At 37.1% G+C, this 24797-nt stretch overlaps 1 protein-coding gene and 1 long non-coding RNA gene across 2 annotated transcripts; both read right to left on the bottom strand.

The window, feature by feature from the left end:
- Positions 1-1892: 1892 nt before the first annotated feature.
- On the bottom strand, positions 1893-3439 carry LOC126603615 (uncharacterized). Its single transcript, XR_007616315.1, has 2 exons — positions 2261-3439; positions 1893-2155 (listed from the first exon to the last, which is right to left on the bottom strand). It is a non-coding gene; the product is annotated as an uncharacterized LOC126603615 (long non-coding RNA).
- Positions 3440-23185: 19746 nt separating this feature from the next.
- Positions 23186-24262, bottom strand: LOC126629339 (uncharacterized). Its single transcript, XM_050299365.1, has 3 exons — positions 23871-24262; positions 23624-23786; positions 23186-23509 (listed from the first exon to the last, which is right to left on the bottom strand). Exons 1-3 carry the CDS (start codon positions 24260-24262, stop codon positions 23186-23188), a joined length of 879 nt encoding a protein of 292 aa, XP_050155322.1.
- Positions 24263-24797: the final 535 nt, after the last annotated feature.

The following is a 24797-nucleotide window of genomic DNA, read 5'->3' as shown; positions in this document are numbered from 1 at the left end:
TTGTACCAATTCGAACAAATACTTGGCTAAGAACATGCCAGTAGCTGAAGCCTTGGCCAACGGTCACGTCTTGGCTCTCAGCCCGGCCATCTTTGTCAATCTTACTCGATGCTTGGCCGAGGCCACTGCTGGGAAGGTCAACCCATACCAGAACGGCCCATTCTGGGTCTTCTAACTCTAACTGCAGGTTTACTTCTGCACGTTGAGGTCGGAGATACCTAACTTCAACTCTAATGAAGCGATGGGTCTTTAACTAGCCTTGCAACCCTTTCTTTCTCACTTGGCCAAAGACATATTCAAATATTTCTTCGGCCTTAAAGATTTATCTGAAGAGGAATTTCTAGATTGCCGCCGCCAGAAATATCTATCTTCCATCAGGCTCCCTACATCGGTATGGGGAGAAATAGAAGACGCAGATCTTCTACAGTCTTGGGGGTTGTTCGTCTTGGCTCATGAGCTTCCCTTCGATTGTGATGCTTGATGGGCCAGTTGAGAAGTTTACCATTCTCACTTCATAGCTCGTCAGCTGGGCTACCTCCAAGGTTGTCCTCTACCACTACTTACTTCTCGCTTGCTTCTCAGCCGATATCACCTCTCCGGTTCCTCGGTTGGTTGATTCTACAACTCTAGTACTTTCTATCCAAACTGAAGATGTTGCCGGTTGCCTTCACACTGCTGTTTATCCAAACTAAAGATGTGTTGATGGGAAGAAAAGGGAGAAGGATAAAATCTCAAAGGTTGTTGAGAACTTTGCGAAAGGAAATTTGTATGTTGAATTGGAGGGGCCTTGAATGATGCACTCCCTTCTCTATTTATAGCAGCAAACCCCCTCATAGCCGAGCTAAAATTGTACTCGGATTAGAACTTCTCATCTTAATCTGATTAGGTCTCGGCCAATTCTAACTCCAATAGGACTTTGAACCAAGCTCTTTAACAAACCAAATTCATCTCCTAGGTCTTAGCCTTAAAGACTCCTAGTTACACTAGGTTTTGACTACCCCACTCTTATCTAAACCAATCCCCCTCATGATAGGATTCGTTCGATCCTCACTGGACGACCCATGATGACTAAACGGCCCATGATAATTTTAGAAGATTACTGGGCCGAGAGCGGCTCTAAGCTCGGCCTAAAATAATATTTTGGGCCCAAACAAATATTATGAATGCAAGTTTTGAATTATTAATCACCATGTTTGAAACTATCTGATTGTCTTGATGATTGGCCACCATTAGGATATTTAGAAAAACTAATTTGATGCAATTTTGGCGGAGAGCTGTCCCTGGAATTGACTAAGGCTTCTTGTGGTTAATATGTGTAACTTCTTAGGATAGACGACACGTCTTAAGGGTTATATGGTTTTTCAAAAGGATTTCACAAAACTTAAACAGTCTTGCATGTTCACATTTGATCTAGACACCACGGACGGGTTGTATGTTAGATATACGTTCTATGTTGGAGGTTCCAAGTAGGGCATACATTAGGACAACCTAACCTACAAAATATGCATATGTAATTCATAAGTAATTGGAAGAACTACGTAGAATTGTTAAGGTGACGGCCGAACCCTAGTGCTCAAATTTATTTTCAAAACTATTTTCTTTTGTTTTCTTTACTTTGTCAATTTATTTAATTGTTTTTAATTAAATTCGTTTTTAATATTTTAGGTCATAAGATCAACCTCTTTCCAAACTTTGTTTACAAATAATTAATTAAGATTTGGTTTTAACATGAATTATTTATTCAATCCCTGTGGAAAACGACTTTGCTTAAGCTGTTATACTACGATAACCTTGTACTCTTGCAAGTATTTTTAAGTATTTTATTCCTACTTTTGCAGATGATAAAATCCTACCAATCAACCATACCATTTTTTGCAAAAACCTCTCTAACATTTGCAAGAAAACAATGAATTTCAAAATGATGGCAGATTTTATCATAAACTAGCTTAGCAAGGGTTGTTTTGCCTATTCCACCGATCCCTGTTATCCCAATAAAGTGAACATATTATTGGCATCATGAGGTAATAGCAAACTTAGTTGCTCAAGTGCATAATCAGTTCCGACTAACTTCCATGAGGAATCTGATAGCGTGAATGTAGCTTGCACTTTCCTCCACACGCATTTGACGATGTCATTAATCAGCTCTCTTTCAGATCTACAAGGAAGAAAAGTAAAATACCTTATCAATCCAAGATAAACAAGGCATTGCCGTTTGACTCCATTAAGAGATATAGGAAATTAATTGTCCATGCATGCTTACTTAAAATTCTTCAAATGCCACCCAGCAATTTTGGATACTTTTTTCAAATCAGCTCTCCACTGGGTCACCTTCTTTTTGTCTTCGGTAGTGATGAAGTTTTCTTCATGCTCTGCGAAGACTTTAGCAAAACATCCAGTTGATTTTCAACGTCAGATGGATCTGTCTCATAAAAGATCGGCAGAACTGGGTTCCTGCCTTCCATGCATTGTAGAATGGTTGTGAGTTCGTCCAAGCACCATTTGGAGGATGCATAGTTTGGCAAGAGAACAATGATTGCAATATGCGATTCTTTGATCGCACTTGGGAGCTCAAGAGGAATACTTGTTCCTTCTTCAAACACTCGATCATCAAAGAAAGTCGTAATTCCTTGGCACTCCCACAATTCATGGTATAAATGGGATACAAAACCCTTGCGGGTGTCTACACCTCTGAAACTCAAAATCACATCATACTTCCATAGAGGAGCTGATTCATTCGAAAGAAAAGATGCAGAGACTCTTTGGGTGCTCAAAGTCAATGCCATCGGAAAGCACAGTTGCTGTAAATCGGGTACTACAATGAGTAACTAAATGAACGAGTAAAAAGATTGAAGATCAATGTTTTAAAATTTAGAAAAGAATTTTTGAAACGTTAAATCTTCTTTTGGTAATTACAAGATACAATTTTTATTTGTATCTACAGGGACTCACTATGGTCAGATATTTGACTCAATGCCAACACACATTTGACAATTTGATTTGACTCAGTTTAAGCTATTGAATCATATTGGGTTACCGGAAAATGGGTTCTGCAAACAAAAACAGTAGTCAATGAACAAGTAAAACGAAAATGAGTAGGGAAAAGAAAATAGAAACTTTAAATCTTGTTTTGGTAATTGAAAATGAATATTAAGCAAAAATTGATTACGGACTCAGAGAATATACCAGAAAAATAAAATACAGGATCAACACAAACTTACAAAGGCAGAGAGAAGTGACAAATGGCAAGGAAAGTAGTATAACAATCACACTGAAAATTATCACAGAAAAGTTGTACCAACAAAGGAAATTAAGAAAGGAGGAAAAGAAAATAAATGGAAGAGAGATGGACAGTCGAGTACTACTAGGTAGTGGTGGTGGTGGGGACCACACTATTTAGTGTCGGTGATAGTGTCAAATGAGAATTATTTCTTTGACAAAGAAAAGTTAGTATGACTGTTTTATCTAAGTAGGAGTAAAAGAACCAAAATTTTAGTGTGATCTATGGTGAATTATTTAACGTTAAAACATCTAGAGAATCTCATATTCCCAAGTACCGTAAAAATTCCAAAAAATACAAAGAAGCTATATGACACACCCCAACCTGGAAAGGTCAAAGCATGCTAGCCATCACCGTGAGGTGATGTAACCATAAGGGTAAGTGATGCAAAAAGTAAATAAGATTAAAACTAATTAGAACTAAACAGTGAAAGAATGGGCAATTCGTGGGTTGAACCCACTACAATTATTCAGAACGTAATAGACAGTGAGACTACAAAAGAGTAGTCAAAGCAACCAAAGTACACTTATTACATAATAGTGATAAGTTCGTACGTCTAAAACAGAAGGAAATGTTAGAACTGCCGGGGTTCCTCGAGTGCAGCAAAGAGTACAGCTATCTAGGTCCTGGACGGGCGAAAAACAAAGTTGAGTGGGTCAACAAAACAATGCTTATAAGAAAACCTTTATCTTTGAATATACTAACCCCTCGTTGTAAAACAAGTATAGTTTCCTTAAACATACTACTCACGTATATAAACGATAATTCGATAATATTAAAACAGTATAATAATCAGTAATATGCCAAGTAATGATGTATCGAATGCCACAGTAATAATCATGTGATAATCAAGTATAGCTAAGTGCTCATCCATCTAAGCTGACACACAAGTTTGAACAGATAGATTCTGACACGAACAGGACTGGGTGTAATCAATATGCTCTAATACTACGATCACATGAAGACTGGTGCGAAAGCACATCATATACATGTCGGATTGCCTAAGTGCAATCTACCTGACAGGACTGGCACCTAAACTTGGATCCAAGGTGAGCGAACGGTGCAGATGTGAACATACACATGAAGGACTGGCCCTGGCCATAGGGCGAGTATTAACACTGGGTGCAGCAAGATGAGCATGTACAAATATGTATGAATGCCATGACAGTAATATCACAACCATATAGCAACATTTATCACAATTTATATCACAATAATGATACTAGGCAATATAGGCGTAAAAGTGAAGTAAATACGCATTTATGGAAACTATAAATATATATAGGTATAAAACAACTGCCCACTCACAAGTACGTCGCTGGGTCGTAGCCCCCAAGCCTAGCTTGTCCTCGACACTCCTCGGGATAAGTTTCCCCTATATGTGAAATAACTAAAATAGCATTAATTAAAGCACATAACGGAAACCTAAATAAAACCCCCATAGTTTTCTCAAACCTAGGGTTTAAATATATGAAATCAATCTACTCGACGACATGAACACGTACGGGTCAACCACGAGTCGGCCGGAGGCTGGACACGCCCTCATGTGCAGCCCAAAGTGGCTGCACAAGCTACCCACACGCGCCCACGCACCCCACAAGTACACTGTACTCGCCTTCTTCACGAAAATCTGCAGTTTTTTGCAGATTTTTGGCCCAACTTCCAGAGCTCATAACGAGCTTGATTCTCAACCAAATTCATGTCTACAAAAGCCAAATTAAAGCTAGGAATGTGGTCTACCGATCCCAATTCACAGAAAGTTCGAATATAGTCCAAGTTAATCAGAAATTTGGCCTGAAAGTGGCCAAACGACCACGGTTACAAATTTTCCAGAAACTGAAATTTTCTTCCTAATTTCCAGAGTTGATTTCCAACTCGATACTTAAGCAAACTCAGTGATTCAAAAACCATTTTGAAGTTAGGAACGTAGAGAACAAGTTTGTACCCAGAAGAAGTCCAGTTGTGGTCGAGGTTGACCAGAAAAATGGCTTAAAAGTGACCAAATGGCCACAGTTCTAGAATGAAAAACGCAGGTCCTCCGTCTTCTCTAGTTTCTGGGTAAAACCACACGTCCAAAACAAAAAAAAAAGGATCAATAACAACCCATAGAGGTGAAATGAAGGTTCTAAAGGTTTCTCAAAGCTTACCTAAGCCATAAATGGCTTGAAAATCGATATGTCGAACTCACCGAGTCGACCTTCCGAGTTGGTGAGTTAAAACTTGTCCACACCAGATTTCAAGGACATGGTTATGATCATGAGACTGAGATGATCACAATGGTGTAATTTATTTTTCACGTTTGAGTGTTTTGGTGTGTTTTTGTGGTTGTTGCAAAGAGGAAGAAGAAGAAGAAGAAGAACTCGGCATGTGAGAGGGAGAAGAGAGAGAGAAGAGAGAGAGAAAGATGGGATGCTTGCTTTTTTGATTGAGTGGACATAAAATAAAGAAGAGATGGGATAGCTGAGAGTGAAATAATGAAGGGGGGATGCACGGGATGGGATGAAAAAGTAATCCAATGTATAGGTTTTTAGATTTCCTACAGTAAAAGGAAATCGAAATCTATCCGAGGTAGATATTTTTTACACTTTAAAATCTATGTCTACCCATACTAGCATGTACAATTTAAATGTGATAGCGAGAAATAAAAAGGAAGCGATAATAATAAGTCCAGATCACTTGCCAATAAGGGCATAATCGTCAATACACATACTTGGGGAGAAATTACATAGGAAAATTAGGGATTGGTCGTCACAATCTACCCCCTTATAAAAATTTCGTCCTCAAAATTTCAATACTGACTACCATCAAAGCCATAAAATAGACGTGGATACATGTCTCGCATACAGTTATTCTGTCTCCCAAGTGGCTTCCTCCACTGAGTGGTTCCTCCACAAAACCTTCACCATCCACATGGTCTTGTTCCTAAGAACCTTATCCTTCCAATTAAGGATAGTCACCGGAACCTCATCATAGGTCAAATCTGGATTGATCTCCAGAGGCTGAAGAGGGATTACGTGTGACGGATCAAAAACATACCTCCGTAGCATCGATACATGAAACACATTGTGCATTCTCACCAATTCTGGTGGCAAAGCAAGTCGTAAGCAACTTCCCAAACTCGTTCAACGATTTGGTACGACCCGATGTACCTAGGGCTGAGTTTCCCTCTCTTGCCGAATCGCACAACACCTTTCCATGGCCATAATTTCAAGAATACCCAATCACCAACCTCATAAACTCTGTCTGTAAAATGTCTGTCGGCGATACTCTTCTACAGATCCTGGGCCGCTTTTAGGTTAGCCTTTATCACCTGAATGTTCTGTGTCATCTCCTCCACGATCTTAGGGCCCACTAAAACTCGTTTGCTAACCTCGGACCAACAAAGTGAAGTATGACATGGTTTTCCATATAACGCCTCAAAGGGTGCCATACCAATACTAGAATGGAAGTTGTTGTTGTACGTGAACTCTATCAACGGTAAGCGCTTGTGCCAAGTGCCTCCAAATTGTAGAACTGATGATCTCAACATATCTTCCAAAGTCTGGATAGTTCTCTCTGACTGCCCATCTGTTTGAGGATGATAGGCGGTGCTGTAGAGTAATCTCGATCCCAAAGCTTCCTAAAAAGCTACCCATAACTTCGAAGTGAATCTGGGATCCCAGTCAGAAATGATACTAATTGGGACTTCATGGTACCCAACCACTTCAGAGATGAACCGTTTGGCCAACTGACTTAACGAGTAATTCTCACGAACGGGTATGAAGTGTGCTGATTTGGTAAGTCGATCAACCACCACCCAGATACCATCGTAACCATTTCGCGTACGAGGTAACTTGTACATGAAATCCATCGTAATATCTTCCCATTTCCACTAAGGTATCAGAAGTGGTTGTAGCAATCCAAACAGCCTTTTCCTTTTTTCCTTAACCTGCTGGCAAATTGCACAACGACTAACATACTCTGCAACTTCTCTTTTGATACCTGGCCATTAGTAGAAGTGTCGGATGGTATGATACATCTTGGTGCTCCTTGGATGCATTGCAGAAGCAGAAATAGGTGCTTCATCCAATATGTCTTTCTTTAGTTCATCAACATTCAGTACATACATCCGTTTGCCTTGCATAAGCATGCCATCAGGATCTCAAATCCTGAGGTCATTCTTTTTCCCGTCTGATATTGCCTGTATCAATTCTTGAGATTCTGTATCGTTCCTCTGAGCTTTGAGAACACGATCCAATAGAACCGGTCTGACCTTAAAACTGGTAATTAGGGCCACCTGACCTGGAAAGGTGGAAGCATGCTAGCCATCACCATGAGGTGACATAACCATAAGGGTAAGTGATGCAAAAAGTGAATAAGATTAAAACTAATTAGAACTAAACAGTGAAAGAGTGCCCAATTCATGGGTTGAACCCACTACAATTATTCAGAGCATAATAGACAATGAGAATACAGAAGAGTAGTCAAAGCAACCAAAGTACACTTATTACATAATAGTGATAAGTTTGAACGTCTAAAACAGAAGGAAATGTCAGAATTGCCAGGGTTCCTCGAGTGCCACAAAGAGTACAGCTATCTAGGTCCGGGACGGGCGAAAAACAAAGTTGAGTGGGTCAGCAAAACAATGCTTATAAGAAAACCTTTATCTTTGAATATACTAACCCCTCGTTGTAAAACAAGTATAGTTTCCTTAAACATACTACTCACGTATATAAACAATAATTCGATAATATTAAAGCATTATAATAATCAGTAATATGCCAAGTAATGATGTATCGAATGCCACAGTAATAATCATGTCATAATCAAGTATAGCTAAGTGCTCATCCATCTAAGCTGACACACAAGTTTGAACAGATAGATTCTGACACGAACAGGACTGGGTGTAATCAATATGCTCTAGTACTACAATCATGTGAAGACTAGTGCAAAAGCACACCACATACAAGTTGGATTGCCTAAGTGCAATCTACCCAACAGGACTGGCACCTAAACATGGATCCAAGGTGAGCGAACGGTGCAGATGTGAAAATACACGTGAAGGACTGGCCTTGGCCCTAAGGCGAGTACTAACACCGGGTGCAACAAGATGAGCATGTACAAATATGTATGAATGCCATGACAGTAATATCACAACCATATAGCAGCATTTATCACAATTTATATCACAATAATGATACTAGGCAATATACGCATAAAAGTGAAGTAAATACGCATTTATGGAAACTATAAATATGTATAGGTATAAAACAACTGCCCACTCATAGGTACGTCGCTCGGTCGTAGCCCTCGAGCCTAGCTTGGCCTCGAAAATCCTCGGAATAAGTTTCCCCTATATGTTAAATAACGAAAATAGCATTAATTAAAGCACATAACGGAAACCTAAATAAAACTGCCATAGTTTGCTCAAACCTAGGGTTTAAATATATGAAATCGATCTACTCGACTACACGAACACGCACATGTTAACCACACGCCACCCAAAGTGGCTGCACAACTTCCAGAGCTCCTAACAAGCTTGATTCTTCCTAACTTCCATAGTTGATTTCTAACTCGATACTTAACCAAACTCAATGATTCAAAATCCATTTTGAAGTTAGGAACATAGAGAACAAGTTTGTACCTATAAGGAGTCCCGTTGTGGTCGAGGTTGACCAGAAAAATGGCTTGAAAGTGACCAAATGGCCACAGTTCTAGAATGAAAAACGCAGGTCCTCCTTCTGCTCGAGTTTTTGGGTAAAACCACACGTCCAAAACACAAACAAAGGATCAATAACAACCCGTAGAAGTGAAATGAAGGTTCTAATGGTTTCTCAAAGCTTACCTAAGCCATAAATGGCTAGAAAATCGATATGTCGAACTCGCCAAGTCGACCTTCCAAGTTGGTGAGTTAAAACTCGTCCACACCAGATTTCAAGGACATGGTTGTGATCGTGGGACTGAGATGATCAAAATGGTGTAATTTGTTTTTCACGTTTGAGTGTTTTGGTGTGTTTTTGTGGTTGTTGCAGAGAGGAAGAAGAAGAAGAACTCGGCGTGGGAGAGGGAGAAGAGAGAGAGAGATGGGATGTTTGCTTTTCTAATAGAGTGGACAGAAAATAAAGAAGAGATGGGATAGGTAAGAGTGAAATAATGAAGGGGGGATACATGGGATGGGATGAAAAGGGAATCCAATGGATAGGTTTTTAGATTTCCTACAGTAAAAGGAAATCGAAATCTATCCGAGGTAGATATTTTTTACACTTTAAAAACTACGCCTACCCATACTAGCGTGTACAATTTTAATGCAATAGCGAGAAATAAAAAGGGAGCAATAAGAATAAGTCCACATCACTTGCCAATAAGGGCATAATCGTCAATACACATACTCGGGGAGAAATTACATAGGAAAATTAGGGACGGGTCGTCATGTTGGAAATGTGCCCTAAAACCAATCATATGATGATACTTTACGGACATTTCACATGTTAAACTAATCTAGTTTAATATCAAGGGCAAAGATTATTGTTTGAGCCGTCTCATATAAATGTTATATGCTTAAACGATAAGTCCAAGGAATATGTGATTGGGAGAATGCAATCTAAAGAAGTTAGATTCATGAGACCATTCTTTCGTAGACACATCCTAAACGTTCCTGATCATAGGATTGCCAATTGGGCATTGACAGTCCGTTAAGATCAGTACGTGTTGTGTCTTCTCTCAGGGAGAGTGACTAGTCTCGAGTCATTGGTGTGTGTGACATCAAGACAAGTACATAGGTGCTCAATAGAGAATGAGTTCACTGAACACGATCAACGAAGAGTTCTCATATTCATGTCACATGAGAACTCTTGGTTGGGATAATGCAAAGTAGTCCTTTGACCTGAGGCATCATAGTTGTCTTGTGGTTAAGTCCTTGATCTTTGATTATGTCAAAGTCACTCCATCAGGAGGGTGTCCACGGCATAGTTGGGGTTAAGCCACTTAGCTATGGAGGCAAGTGAATGCGCAACAAGGGATCTCTAACCTTCAAACCGTTTGAGGGAGAATACTCTATGATATGATTAAGAATCTCTGGCCAGAGTATGAATGAGATTTAGGAAAGTCATTCCAAATCACATTCAAGGTAATCATATAAGCACATGAATCACATTGGATAGTAGACATGAATAAACTATCAAACCAAACAATGTGGTCAAAAGTATTGTATTAGAGAAAGACCGTATTGCATTTGTAATCCTAAACTGAATAGGTTCTCTACCTCTTCTGATTAGCTTGGGTAACCATGATATGCTGCTAGGTGTCACTCTTGGTTTGTGGAAGCCCTAAACGTGTATAAACACTAAAGGGAGAATTGAAAGTAAGTTTCAATTCACAATCGATTTGAAAGAGTTTTAATCGCCCACTACCTCGCTAAAAGGAACCTAATGGATCGTACACCGTGTAAGGTGGAGATTGAAGAAACAATGGAGATGAGTAAGAATAATTAAATGGTTTAATTATTTATGGCAAGGATTAATTAATATGTTAATTAATCAAACGAATAAGTTCGTTAAAAACCTCGGGATAGTTTTGGACCTTAAGGCCCAATGGGCTTCGAACGTCAAGCCCATTGACTTAAGTTGTATGACAATTTAATGAATAAAGATTCACAAAGGCCCAAAAGCCCAAATCCCTTATATGGCCGGCCATGTGTGTTGAATTAGGGTTTTGGTTCTTTAGGTCATTTAAAGAAGTGACTATATAAAGAACTTTATAGCCTAAAATTCAAAAAGGGTTTCTTTTAGGAAATTGGAGAGAACACAAAGCTCTCATTTTCTCTCTAGGAGGCCGGCCCCCTTGGAGGGTGTATCTAGCAATCCTACCACTCCAAGGTCACTCATTTCTTCTCCAATCTAACCTTGGTGAAGATACTTAGAGGTTCTCAATTTTGGGAACTTGGAGAAACCTATTCTTCCATCCAAATCCATAGATTTTAGATGCAAGGAATGAAGGCCCTCTCTTTGGGTGATTAGCCTTTGCTTATGCAAAGAGGAATCTACAAAGGTATATATTTCTCAACTCACTTTGATTTGAGTTGAGTCTTGGTTCACCAATCTACTAGGCTTTGAATTTCATGGGTAATGTTTTGTTTTTGAATGCATGCAAGCATGATTCCGCCTTTTAATTGTTAAATGCATGCTATAGATGTTATTCAAATGAACATGTTTTCACAAAATCTTCCTTCAAGTGGTATCAGAGCCTAGGTCTAGTAGTTGGTGAATCCTTTTGGGTTTTGTAGTTCATAGTTTTGATTTAAAAGTTGTAATATGTTACAAGCTTTATTCTTGTTTCTTTGAATGTAAATTTTGTTAGAAAATTTGCCATCTCAAATGTTGTAGATGTAGTTCATATGAGCATGAATATTAGAGCTAAAATTTGGTGCCATGCTTTTGGGAATTTTCGGCCAAATCCAAAGGGTGGATTTTTGGGTTCTTGTTTGACTTGTTAAAAGTGTTTTCAAGTAACTTTTGGAACCCCTATGTACCCTAGTTTGGTTATATGTTATTTCCCTAAAGTTTGAATGGTTTTGTGATGTTTTTGGAGTAAAAATGTTCATGGAAATTTTTTGTGTTTTTTCATGAATGTTCTTCATTGTTCTTGACATTTTAGCCAAGAACAAAAAGTTTGATGTTTTGATTCAAAGTTTTGGTTAATTTCATAAAGTCTTTGTTTGAAGTTGGTTGGTGTGACTTTTCCATCATCAAAAACATTTATTTGAAAAGGTGATGGAAATGTTGTAAGAGTGTTTAATTTATGTACATAATTGTTTTTCTTTCTTACACACATGTTCCCACCAACCAATTTCAACTTGCAAGGCTTTATGACTTAGTTAAAAAAAAATTCAAATTTTGTGGCTTCAATTTTTCCCTCCCTCTCTCCTAAAACCGGCCCTCCCTCAAGTGGGAGTACTTTTGGGACTTTTATGCAATTACATAAAGTTTTGATACTTTTGTGTATTTGCACTTTGGCCCAAAAGTTTACGTTTTTACGTTTAGGTCCAAAAACGCTAAAGGACAAATTGTTTTGATCCTTTAATGAAGTTTTTGCATTATTAAAATTTTGGGTTCTAGTTGTAATTACATGAAGTAGTGGACTTTTGTGTTTTTACAAAGTGACCCAAAAGTTTTGCAAAATAGCCCAAAAGTTGAGGTTAATTGCTTTATAGCCCAAAAGGTTGTGGTTATTGCATGATGGCCCAAATTAGGTTGAGAACAAAATTGTTTTGTCTCTTTAAATGAGAATTGGATTTTCATTTCATTTAGCTCCATTTAAATCAATTTTATGGATACAAAAACCAAATGAAAATGTTGCATTCAATTTAATTAGTTAAAGTGTTAATTAATTAAAGGGTGATTATGAACCTAAGCCTACGATAATTGAGCTATGTGAAAGGCCGTTTCAAATTTGTTTGAACCATGGGAATGTGTAGATTAGATTTTGGTTGTAATTTGATTTGATCAAATGTTGTAAAAGAGCTTAAGCTCTTCTTTACTTTAAAGTAATTTGTATTATGCAAATGTTGTAATGAGCATAAGCTCACCTTTACTTTGAAGTACTTCTTTCTTGCTTCATTTGATATGCATGAAAATGAAGCAGTTGGGTCCAACGCCCCTAAGACAACATGCCTTAATGTGATTAAACGCGTAACTAAAATCAATCACCATCCCTAGACCGAAATTCAACACTAGGCTCGTGTTGAATCTAAACAAAGGTTCATAGTCATCCTAAGGCCCTAAGTCAACTATATAGTCCATCAAATGAATGCAAAGTTTATGTTAGTAGTATCATATACTCTTGCTTTAAAAACAGTTTTATAAGCATAGTGGGAGTATTATATACAACTAAAACAATCAAATGGACCAATAGTTGTAATAGGACCAAAATTGTTTTAATATAGATTAAAATGAATGTTTATATGTGATGAGAACTAAAACCCTCAACCAAACCATTATTAAGTTGACAAGCGTGAGAGTGCTTTGAACACTCTTTCGTGGCCTTCCACCGTGGTAGCTCCAATCGTTTATGACTTGTACGCCGCCTTCACCCTATCATGGGGGAGTGCAAAGTGCATGCTTATACTCAGGAGGAGTCTATATACATACTTGATGAGGTGAGTGTAGGCAACGAGGATGGCCAACATCATATCATTGTGAGGCTATTCTTGAACCCCTTCATGAACTAAGCATGGTGGGAATGACTTAACTAAGTGCAATGGAGCCAATATCATATCATTGTGAGGTTACATTCTCTAGAGGCCAAATTAGATGGGTACTTGCAAGAGATGCAAATGAGTAAGTGTACTCTCTCATTATTATTAATGCTAGCCAATATCATATCATTGTGAGGTGGGCTTGGTAGTAGTGAGTCTCCCATACCCTACTAAGAGTTTCATCCAAAAATCTCGAATTCCAATGAGGGATAGGGAATTTGCCAAAAATAGTGGGTGGTGCTATTTGATTTAAAGACCCGAATCAAATGGCTTAAAATCAATCGATTTATATTCGTTATGTATTAATTTACCAATATATTTGCAAACGCTATCCAAAACTTGACAAAGAAAAGCCGAATGCTTTAGTTTCCGGACTTGGTACCACAATCCCAAAGATTGTCTTAAATGGATTATATATGTACCTAAGTAGTCTCATCCTCACAATCTTCCTATTGATAATGTATCATTGGAAGAACATGTTAGATAAAGTCTATCATAAAGAGGACAACACTTTTAATGTCATAATTCTTCAATTACAATTTGTTGTATGAAGAAATAAGAGTTGCTTTGAACAACCCTTAATCAATGCAAACATTAGTGCTTGTTTCTTTGTTACATGAACAAGGAACTTTAGAAGAAAGCACAAAGGCATGGACACTTAATGTGCCATGATTCTTCACTTACAAATTGTTGTATGAAGAAATGAGAGTTGCCTTGTACAACTCTTGAAAGTTTGTAATTATGTTTAGAACATAATGGTTGGTTGACAAAAATAGTCCATCAACATGGACTTATGATGATTTTGAATCATTGAGTGTTGAAGTGATAAACCACTTAACGAGACGGAAACTAGGCAAGGACTTCACCTTTGTGTCCCTATCCTAATGGTTCACTAAATTTATTGTAAACTATATGGTGAACAATAAACACATACTCTCCAAAATGTTTGATGTGTATAACACAATTGAAATAAGTTTCAAGAGAGATAGTGGGAGTTTAGGGACGATGACTAATGTAGTCAAAGGAAAAGTCAAATAAAGAAGATAAAAATAACTCCAAGGGAACAAACTTTCTTTATGAAAGGATGGACATTGGAAGGGGTATTTGCAAGAAATGTCTTGCAAGTGTCAAGAACACACCTTTTGAAGGTGTTGTAAATTGTTCTTGAATAGTTCAAAACAGTTGGTTATTCTACTTGAATGCTTGATTCCGTATTAGTAACTATGTTTTACAATCGTTGTAAAAGTGTGACTAATAAGAAGTAGAAGATATATGAGAGAAGAAAAGGTACTTCACATTCGGAACGTGAATAAAATAAAGATCTCTGCGAAAGCAGATAGTACTTACTTCCTCATATGAACTACCAAAGAAATTGGAAAAACCAAAGATTGTCTTTACATTCCAATTTTAAGGAATTTAATTCCGTCACTATAGTAGAGATGGATAAATGTTTTGTTTGACAAAACATTGTTCTTTATTAATCAATGATTGGATTATAGTAATCTAATTGATTGTCTCTATAGTAGAGATGATATGGTAGTATTAACTGTTTAGAATATAATGATGCTTAAAACCCAAAAGGTTGCAAGGTAGTGACTAATCCCAACTAAAGTTGTGATACCTCTAAAACATAAATTACGAGTTGGTCATAGATGGATGCTTTGGATCGTTAGATCCGGATCCAATACCTTCTTGTTAAAATTGTATAGAGGCGAAATGTTCGAATCTTTATTCTTTTGGAAAGAAGAAAGAATGACAAAGTTGTTGAGGTTAATTCACTTAGATGTTAGTGGCACTTGTCCACAAACATAATACTACTCATGTTGTATGACATTCACCGAAGATCACTCTCGGTTCGACTATAGTTTATTTTGAATAAACACAAGTCCGAATACTTTGAAAAATGTTTCAAAGAATTCAAGTAATGTAAGTTGATGAGTAAGACGTCTAAAGTATTTACCTCCTTAGATTTGATCCAAGATAAGGTAACACTTTAGAACAGTTTCCTTGAAAGATATCAAGGAAATAAGCATCATAAGATAATAGATTTCTCCATAAGGAGAAGAACGAACTTAAATAAGATTTAGTTCGTTGGATATTATCAATTACCCATATATAGGATATATACTTCTAAGACAATATGATTGTCAATTAGAAGATCTTCCAAAATTTTCATGACTCCATAAGATGTAGTTGGAAAGAAAGACAAAACTTAATCATGTTAAGATTTGGGGTTGTGAGCCAATAAGCAATATTTGTTTGATAACAATCTTGTGGGATATCCTTAAATTAACTTTTGGATAACGCTTCTATAAACCAATTGACAAATGTTGTTTGTTGGGTTGTTCATTGTAATCCTACAATGTGATTTGCCTAAAAGCAAATGAACGAGAGATAGAACTCAAAGAATAGGTTCTTTGAGAGACAAGAAAGTAATCAACAAATATAAACAACCTAGTTCCTATACCAAAAGCTCCAAGGTAGTCGAGAAGAATTTATAAACCGTCTCAGTTGAATGGTTTGAACTTTATGACTATGTCATAGAGTTGCACCTCTTAATTCGAAAGAAATAAGAATGAAAATCCTTATGACTACATTGAGTGTATATATATGATATATACTCAAGGAAATGGTAAAGTACCATTTGACCCGAAATAATGAAACCTTCATAAGCTAATTGGTAGCTTAAGGTAACTACAATCAAAAGGATGGATTGACCTTGAAGAAACCATCTTTGACGTAGTCTTGGTTTCAATTAATTCGAAGATAGCTAGCTACAACTAAATGGTGATTCAATGTTTGGACATAACATGGGTTTCCGAAACCATTATTAAGATAGTCTTAATAATATATGTCTAAAACTATGAATCACAAGACATGTAAGTTGTAGAGATCCATCCATCATGAATCTAAGCAAGCTAGTGGGAGCTATGAGCATCTTATGAGAAAAGGATCAAATCGGTTTGATTTCTCATAAAGATGTAAATAAATCTTTTGTTTACTAGGTTTACAAAAGATTAGTGGGAGTTAATCATGTTCCTAAAATTTAAATATATATGATATATTAATTTTGGAAATGAAAAGAATACTTCTTCATTAAAGTTATGACTTTAAAACATTATATGAAGATAGAATGTATATGGGAGTTAATCATGTTCCTAAAATTTAAATATATATGATATATTAATTTTGGAAATGAAAAGAATACTTCTTCTTTAAAGTTATGACTTTGAAACATTATATGAAGATAGAATGTATATGGGAGATATAGTCTATATACATGGGATGGAAATCTATAATGATATATTTCATGATATAATTGGATTATATCAATCCCTAATAATAGACAATAGATGCTAGGAAGTTTCTCATATGATGATAAACTTCAATTAGAAGGACAACTCTAGTGAGACTAAGAAGTTGCTCTTCTCAAAGAGAACGTACTCTTTGACTCCCAAAGAAATAATGCGTAAATAGAATCCTTTATGCATACGCATAAAGGGGATTTATGTATTTCATATTGTATGAAAAACATTGATATGAGTTGTACCTAGAACAGTACAAGACGATATCAATGCAAGCCCAGGATTAGAACCATGGCAGCTGTCAAGTGAGTCCTTAAGTATTTAAGAAATACTAAAGGATAGATTCCTCAAAGAATGAGGAAGAATTAGAGTAACGTAAAGGAAGCGTAAATGTATTAGATTATAAATCTAATCCATCATTGGATGTTTCTTCATTATGAATGAAGAGATAATCAGATATCTCTTTATTATGACTAAAGAGATATTTGGATGGAAACATTAAAAGTAATGACTTTAGTTTGTTCCATTATGAATGCAAAATATATTGCCATATAGAAGCTTACAACAATGTTGTTTGGATGGGAAAGTTCATTTATGAACTCTCTATTCGGTTCCAACCAGAAAGTGTATCTAGTGTATCGACACTATGACACTAATGGGGCGATAGCTCAAGCCAGGGAATCAAGGTCTCATCAAGGTCCGAACTCATATGAGAGACTGAACCACATGATTGAGAATCATGTATAATGGTGACGTCGTTATTCTCAAGGTTGCTTCTATGGATAACATATAGATATCCATTGTCTAGGCCTACTATTCAGCCATTTATGAAATGACTACAGAAGAGGTATCATCACTGATGACCAAGCTGATTGGCTCTAGTGCAAGTGGGAGATTGTTGGAAATGTGCCCTAAAACCAATCATATGATGATACTTTACGGACATTTCACATGTTAAACTAATCTAGTTTAATATCAAGGGCAAAGATTATTGTTTGAGCCATCTCATATAAATGTTATACGCTTAAACGATAAAGTCCAAGGAATATGTGATTGGGAGAATGCAATCTAAAGAAGTTAGATTCATGAGACCATTCTTTCGTAGACACATCCTAAACGTTCCTGATCATAGGATTGCCAATTGGGCATTGACAGTTCGTTAAGATCAGTATGTGCTGTGTCTTCTCTCAGGGTGAGTGACTAGTCTCGAGTCATTGGTGTGTGTGACATCGAGACAAGTACGTAGGTGCTCAATAGAGAATGAGTTCACTGAACACGATCAACGAAGAGTTCTCATATTCATGTCACATGAGAACTCATGGTTGGGATAATGCAAAGTAGTCCTTTGACCTGAGGCATCATAGTTGTCTTGTGGTTAAGTCCTTGATCTTTGATTATGTCAAAGTCACTCCATCAGGAGGGTGTCCACGGCATAGTTGGGGTTAAGCCACTTAGCTATGGAGGCAAGTGAATGCACAACAAGGGATCTCTAACCTTCAAACCGTTTGAGGGAGAATACTCTATGATATGATTAAGAATCTCTGGCCAGAGTATGAATGAGATTTAGGAAAGTCGTTCCAAATCACATTCAAGGTAATCATATAAGCACACGAATCACATTGGATAGTAGACATGAATAAACTATCAAACCAAACAATATGGTCAAGAGTATTGTATTAGAGAAAGACAGTATTGCATTTGTAATCCTAAACTGAATAGGTTTTCTACCTCTTCTGATTAGCTTAGGTAACCATGTTAGGCTGGCTAGGTGTCACTCTTGGTTTGTGGAAGCCCTAAACGTGTATAAACACTAAAGGGAGAATTGAAAGTAAGTTTCAATTCACAATCAATTTGAAAGAGTTTTAATCGCCCACTGCCTCGCTAAAAGGAACCTAATGGATCGTACACCGTGTAAGGTGGAGATTGAAGAAACAATGGAGATGAGTAAGAATAATTAAATGGTTTAATTATTTATGGCAAGGATTAATTAATATGTTAATTAATCAAACGAATAAGTTCGTTAAAGACCTCGGGATAGTTTTGGACCTTAAGGCCCAATGGGCTTCAAACGTCAAGCCCATTGACTTAAGTTGTATGACAATTTAATGAATAAAGATTCACAAAGGCCCAAAAGCCCAAATCCCTTATGTGGCCGGCCATGTGTGTTGAATTAGGGTTTTGGTTCTTTACGTCATTTAAAGAAGTGACTATATAAAGAACTTTATAGCCTAAAATTCAAAAAGGGTTTCTTTTAGGAAATTGGAGAGAACACAAAGCTCTCATTTTCTCTCTAGGAGGCCGGCCCCCTTGGAGGGTGTATCTAGCAATCCTACCACTCCAAGGTCACTCATTTCTTCTCCAATCTAACCTTGGTGAAGATACTTAGAGGTTCTCAATTTTGGGAACTTGGAGAAACCTATTCTTCCATCCAAATCCATAGATTTTAGATGCAAGGAATGAAGGCCCTCTCTTTGGGTGATTAGCCTTTGCTTATGCAAAGAGGAATCTACAAAGGTATATATTTCTCAACTCACTTTGATTTGAGTTGAGTCTTGGTTCACCAATCTACTAGGCTTTGAATTTCATGGGTAATGTTTTGTTTTTGAATGCATGCAAGCATGATTCCACCTTTTAATTGTTAAATGCATGCTATAGATGTTATTCAAATGAACATGTTTTCACAAAATCTTCCTTCACGTCACACTATAGATGAGAAATTGTTAAACAATTAGTAATACTCACTCTCTCTCTTTTTGCATACAAGAGGTATTAAGAGAAGAACTGGCTTTGATTAATTTCACTTTCAAGCTTTGGTCACACGAATCAACGATTAAACGATCTTTGTTGGATTGCTTTGGATGTTTACTACTAAAAAAATGAGCTCAACCATTTAATTAAATTAAACTACAAGTTCATTGCATCATATTAGTTTCATTTGACTGATTTGAATGTTCATCACATAAGTATAAAGATAAACTTCAATTAAAATGAAAAATAAATACTAATTTAGTGAGAACATCACCAATCAAACATTGGAATCCAGTATTGAGCCAAAGATAAGTTGGAAGAACTTAGCAAGTAGCTCCATCAGCCAACATTTCTAACCAACACCATGACACAAGCCATCAAGTAACAAAACCAAAAATATGTCAACGGAAAACGTTATATGTGGAAAATAACAATGAATTACATGAAACGGGAGCGCCAAAATAACTGTGCAATCCACCTATTACCTGTTGTCCTGCCACAAAGTTAAAATATGATGCGAGGTGGAAATAAATTAATGAAAGTTGTCTTTTCTTGATCCTCTGGAGCAATTGCAATTTGATTATATCCAGAATAACCATCAAGAAAGCAATAATGAGGATAATCAGCTAACCTTTCTAACATTTGATCAATGAATGAGATTGGAAAGTGATCCTTACGTGTGGTGCTATTTATCTTCCGATAGTCTGTACAGACTCTTCAACTATTTTGCACACGTGTAGGCATTAGAAAGTGATCCTTACGTGTGGTGCTATTTATCTTCCGATAGTCTGTACAGACTCTTCAACTATTTTGCACACATGTAGGAACTAGCTCATTAGCTTCATTCTTAACAACTGTGACTCCGGATCGCTTAGGAACTACTTGAACATGGCTCACCCACTTGTTGTCCGAGATAGGATATATGATGCCAACATCAAGAAGTTTGATAACCTCTTGCTTGATGACCTCTATCATGAATGGGTTCAAATGGCTTTGAGCTTCCCTTGTTGGTTTTGCACCCTCCTAGAACAAAATCCTATGCATACATGTAGTTGGATTTATACCTTTGATATCTGCAATGCTCCAAGCTATGGCAGTTTTGTGATCCTTCAGTACTCGGATCAGTTTATCCCTCTCTTCTGCTATGAGTTGTGATGATATGATGATCGGTAATGTTTTATCCTCTCCCAAAAATGCATATTTCAAATGTTCAGGAATCGGTTTAAGCTCCAATTTTAGGTGCCTAAATCATAGAAGGAAGAGCTTTTTTCGTTAGAAGGAGGAAGAGAAATAAAATAGGAAGAAGACTTACCACGAATTGGTGAAAGAAACTCAAAGGCTGCCATTGTTTGGATTAATTCTTCTTCAATGTGCTAAGAATAATTAAGCTTTCCATGTGTAATGCTATGCTCTAACACCTTCTCTAAATTATCTTGTCCCACACCTTCATTAAAACAATCTTGCACAAAATAGTCAAACGCATCAATAGACAAACAAGATTCAAAATCACTAGGGTACCTCATAGCATTGAAGATTTTGAAATTAACACTTTCTCCATCAATTTCCATGGTTAAGGTACCATCATAGACATCAATCTTCGTACTCGCCATTCTAAGGAATGGTCTGCCCAATATAAGAGGAAGTGCAGTAGGCATAGAGTCATGTTCCATCTCAAGAACAAAATAGTCAGCGGGAAAAATGAGCTCATTCACTTGCACAAGTACATCCTGTTGGAAGTATGCCCACAAAGCCACTCATTTGATGTAATAGCTTTTGGAATACTTATTGTATTAAACTTTTATATGTTTAATGAAGGGCAAAGCTTATTGTTAATCACTATTTATTGTATCATGTGTTTAAGCAATAAGGGAATCCAAGGAATGTATTTGATCTAAGAGATAAGTGATTTAAGTAAGTTAGATTAACGAGACCTTTCTCTTATGTTCATTCCTAAAACGTTCCTTGCCATAGGATTGACAATCCGCTAAGGTTAGTATGTGTTATGTTGACTCAAGCGCGAGTATGACAAGTCTCAAGTCATTTAGTGTTGGACACTAAGACAAACACATAGGTGCTCGAAAGAGTAATCGAGTACACTGAACTACGATCAAAAGAGAGTTCAAACATACATGTCATGTAAGAACTCGATAGTTGTAATATGCAAAGTAGTCCTTTGACCTGAGGCATCATAGATGTCTAATGGTTAGGTCCTTGATCTTTGATCATGTTAAATGGCATTCCATTGGAGTGTCCACGGCATTGTTGGGATCAAGCTATCTAGTCATGTAGGCATATGAATGCACAACAAGGGATCTCTAACCTTCTATGGTGGAAGGAGAATACTCTAAGATATGATTCGGGAGTCTTTGGCCAAAGCATTTGAATATGACTTAGGAAATTTGTTCCAAATCATATTTAATCGAATCATATAGAGAAGTATCACATTGGATAGTAGACATGAAACAAACTATCACTCAAACAATGTGATTAAGAGTATTGTATTAGAAAAGGACCGTATTGCATTGTAGTTGTAACTGGATAGGTTCTCCAACCACTTCTACTTAGCTTGGGTAACCATGATATGCTGCTAGGTGTCACTCATGGTTTGTGGAAGCCTTGAAGATTAGCCAACACTAATCAAAGGGAGAATTGAAATGTTGTTTCAATTCACAATCGATCGTTAAGAGTAACAATCGCCCATTGCCTCGCTAATTGGAACCTAATGGATCGTACACCGAGTAAGGGTGAAAGTGAAGAAATATAAATGAGATGGATAAGCAATTAAATGGTTTAATTGAGAATGGTCAAGATTAATTAATTAGTTAATTAATTTTACGAAAGGTTCGTATTGGGCTTTTAAGTTGGTTTTGGGCTTCAGGGCTCAAAAGCGTTTTGGTCCACAAGGCCCATTATGTTTAAGTTGTATGACAACTAAAAAAAAATGGGCAATTAGCCCAATAACAAAGGTAAGGCCGGCCATAAGGGTGAGGGTAGCAAACTTGGATTAATTACAAGTTTGCCACTCACTTGAAATGAAGTATAAAATCAACTTTATAGCTTTATTTCTCATAAGGGTTTTTTCTTGGTGAAATGAGGTGAAACACTTTCTCTCATTTTCTCTAAAGAGGCCGGCCACTTAGAGGGGAATTAGCTAGCAATCTTTTCTTCTCTAAGTCATCCATTTCATCTTCACACTTCATCCTTGGTGTGGAGACTTAGAGACATCAAGCTTTTGATGTTTTTGGAGAACTAATCCTCAAATCCTCAAAGAAGCAAAGGAGCACTAAAAGGAGGAAAATCACAAGGAAGATCCAAGGAGCAAGGAGGTGACTTGAAGGCCCTCCACTTGGGTGAATCCCTTGTGTAAACAAGGATGAGCTTCAAGGGTAAAGAAACTCTAAATCTTTCCTTCTCTTTAATGTTCTTAAAGAGTTTATTGGTTCACCATATACTAGGCTTTGAAAGTCATGGGTTTTATGAATTATTTTTGAATGCATGCCTACTTTAAAGTGTTAATAGTTTGCATATGTATTCAAATGTTCTTACATGTTCTTAGCTAGGACAAAAGTTTTCCTTCACATCCTCCAATAGGCCTTTGGAATATCTATTTGAATGATCTGCCAACTAGATTACTACCTTTGTTTCCTTCAAGTCTCCAAGGTTCAATGATTCATACATTGAATATGACATCAGATTGATGGATGCCCCCAAATCACTCAATGCCCTCCTAAACTCTTTCCCTCCGATTACACATGGAATGGTAAAGCTACCGATATCCTTCAACTTCGGTGGTAGCTTTCTTTGCAAAACAACTGATACTTCCTCGCTTAATGCCACAGTTTTTGAATCATTGAATCTTCTTTTGTTCGTACAAAGCTCTTTAAGGAACTTTGCATACTTGGGCACTTGTTTTATGGCATCTAAAAAAGGTAAGTTCACTTGGACTTTCTGAAAAGTATCCAAGATTTTCTTATCAGTTTGCTCTTTTTTAGACTTCATAAGCCTACAAGGGAAAGGAATAGGGACACATAAGTTAAATGAATTTTGAACTTCTTTACTTACCTTATCAGAATCTTTTTGGTTCAATTCTGTAGCTTTAGGAGACTTTTTAGTTTCTGTTGAAGCCTCATCTTGCTCAAGATTTTTGGTTTGTAGCTCCCCTTGCTCATTTATATCTTTTCTTGTCCTCTTTTGCATCCTTGGCTGCTCAAAAACTTCTTTTCCACTACTTAAAGTCACAACATTCATCTGCTTAGCATTTGGATTCACCACAGTTTAGCTAGGCAACCTTCCTGGTTGATGTTGTTGCCTCATCAAACTTGCTAACTGACTCATTTGGCGCTCAAGGTTTTCTATTGCTTTGTCTATTTTCTGTTGATGAGATTGAGTAGAGTTAGCTAAAGAAGCAATTAAATCCTCAAGAGACTTACTTGGAGCTTGTTGTTGTTGAGGCTGAAATGGTGCATGCGGTCTTGCTTGAAAGAAGCCAGGTGGACGGTTATAGTTGTTGGGAACAGATTGTTCTCCGTTGTCTTGATTGTTCCACTTTAAGTGTGGATGATCGCGCCACCCTGCATTATAGTTGTTGGAGTATGGATCATATTTTTGCCTTTGTTGCCCCTGAAACCCTCCTAACACATTAGCTTGCTCAAAACCACCTAGATCCATCAATGAAGGGCACATGTTTGTGACATGTCCCATCATTGAACATACACCACACACTTGTTTTGGAGCCACCATAACTTGTTACACAAGATTAGTCAAGTTAGCTAATTGTAATTCAATACTAGAATTAGCACTTACCTCGTTAACTTTCTTAAGGGGTAGCTCATATCTCCCTCCAAATTGTCGTGTGTTGTCAACAATATTCTTTAGCAATGCCTTAGCATTAGTTGCAATATTCTTTAGCAATGCCTTAGCATTAGTTGGTGTCTTGTCTATGAATGCTCATCCACTTGCTGCATCAAGCATTACATGATCAGTACCACACAATCCTTCATAAAAGTACTGTATTAAAAGATGCTTTGAAATATGATGATTAGAACAATATGCAACCAAATGTGTGAATCGCTCATAGTAATCTCCTAAAGGCTCTCCATGTTGTTGTCAGATTGTACATATGTCTTTCCTTAAGCTTGCAGCTTTTGTGGAGGGAAAATATTGCTACAAGAATGCTTGCTTCACCTAGTTCCATGTGTTAATTGATCCCGGAGGTAAATTGTAAAGCCACTCATTT

The sequence above is a fragment of the Malus sylvestris genome, chromosome 1 (assembly GCF_916048215.2).
Source record: "Malus sylvestris chromosome 1, drMalSylv7.2, whole genome shotgun sequence".
NCBI classification, from domain to species: Eukaryota; Viridiplantae; Streptophyta; class Magnoliopsida; order Rosales; family Rosaceae; genus Malus; species Malus sylvestris.
The sequence above is the reverse complement of the archived record's forward strand: the minus strand, read 5'-3'. Positions and strand labels throughout refer to the sequence as shown.

Bases quoted from the DNA above. Each gene is read 5' to 3' on its own strand.
- LOC126629339 (XM_050299365.1), bottom strand. From the start codon at position 24,262: ATGGGACATGTCACAAACATGTGCCCTTCATTGATGGATCTAGGTGGT. The intron at 23,787-23,870 runs GCAACAACATCA...GACTTTAAGTAG, and splicing joins CAGTTAGCAAGTTTGATGAG to TGGAAAAGAAGTTTTTGAGC. The intron at 23,510-23,623 runs GTAAGTAAAGAA...GATACTTTTCAG, and splicing joins ACCAAAAAGATTCTGATAAG to AAAGTCCAAGTGAACTTACC.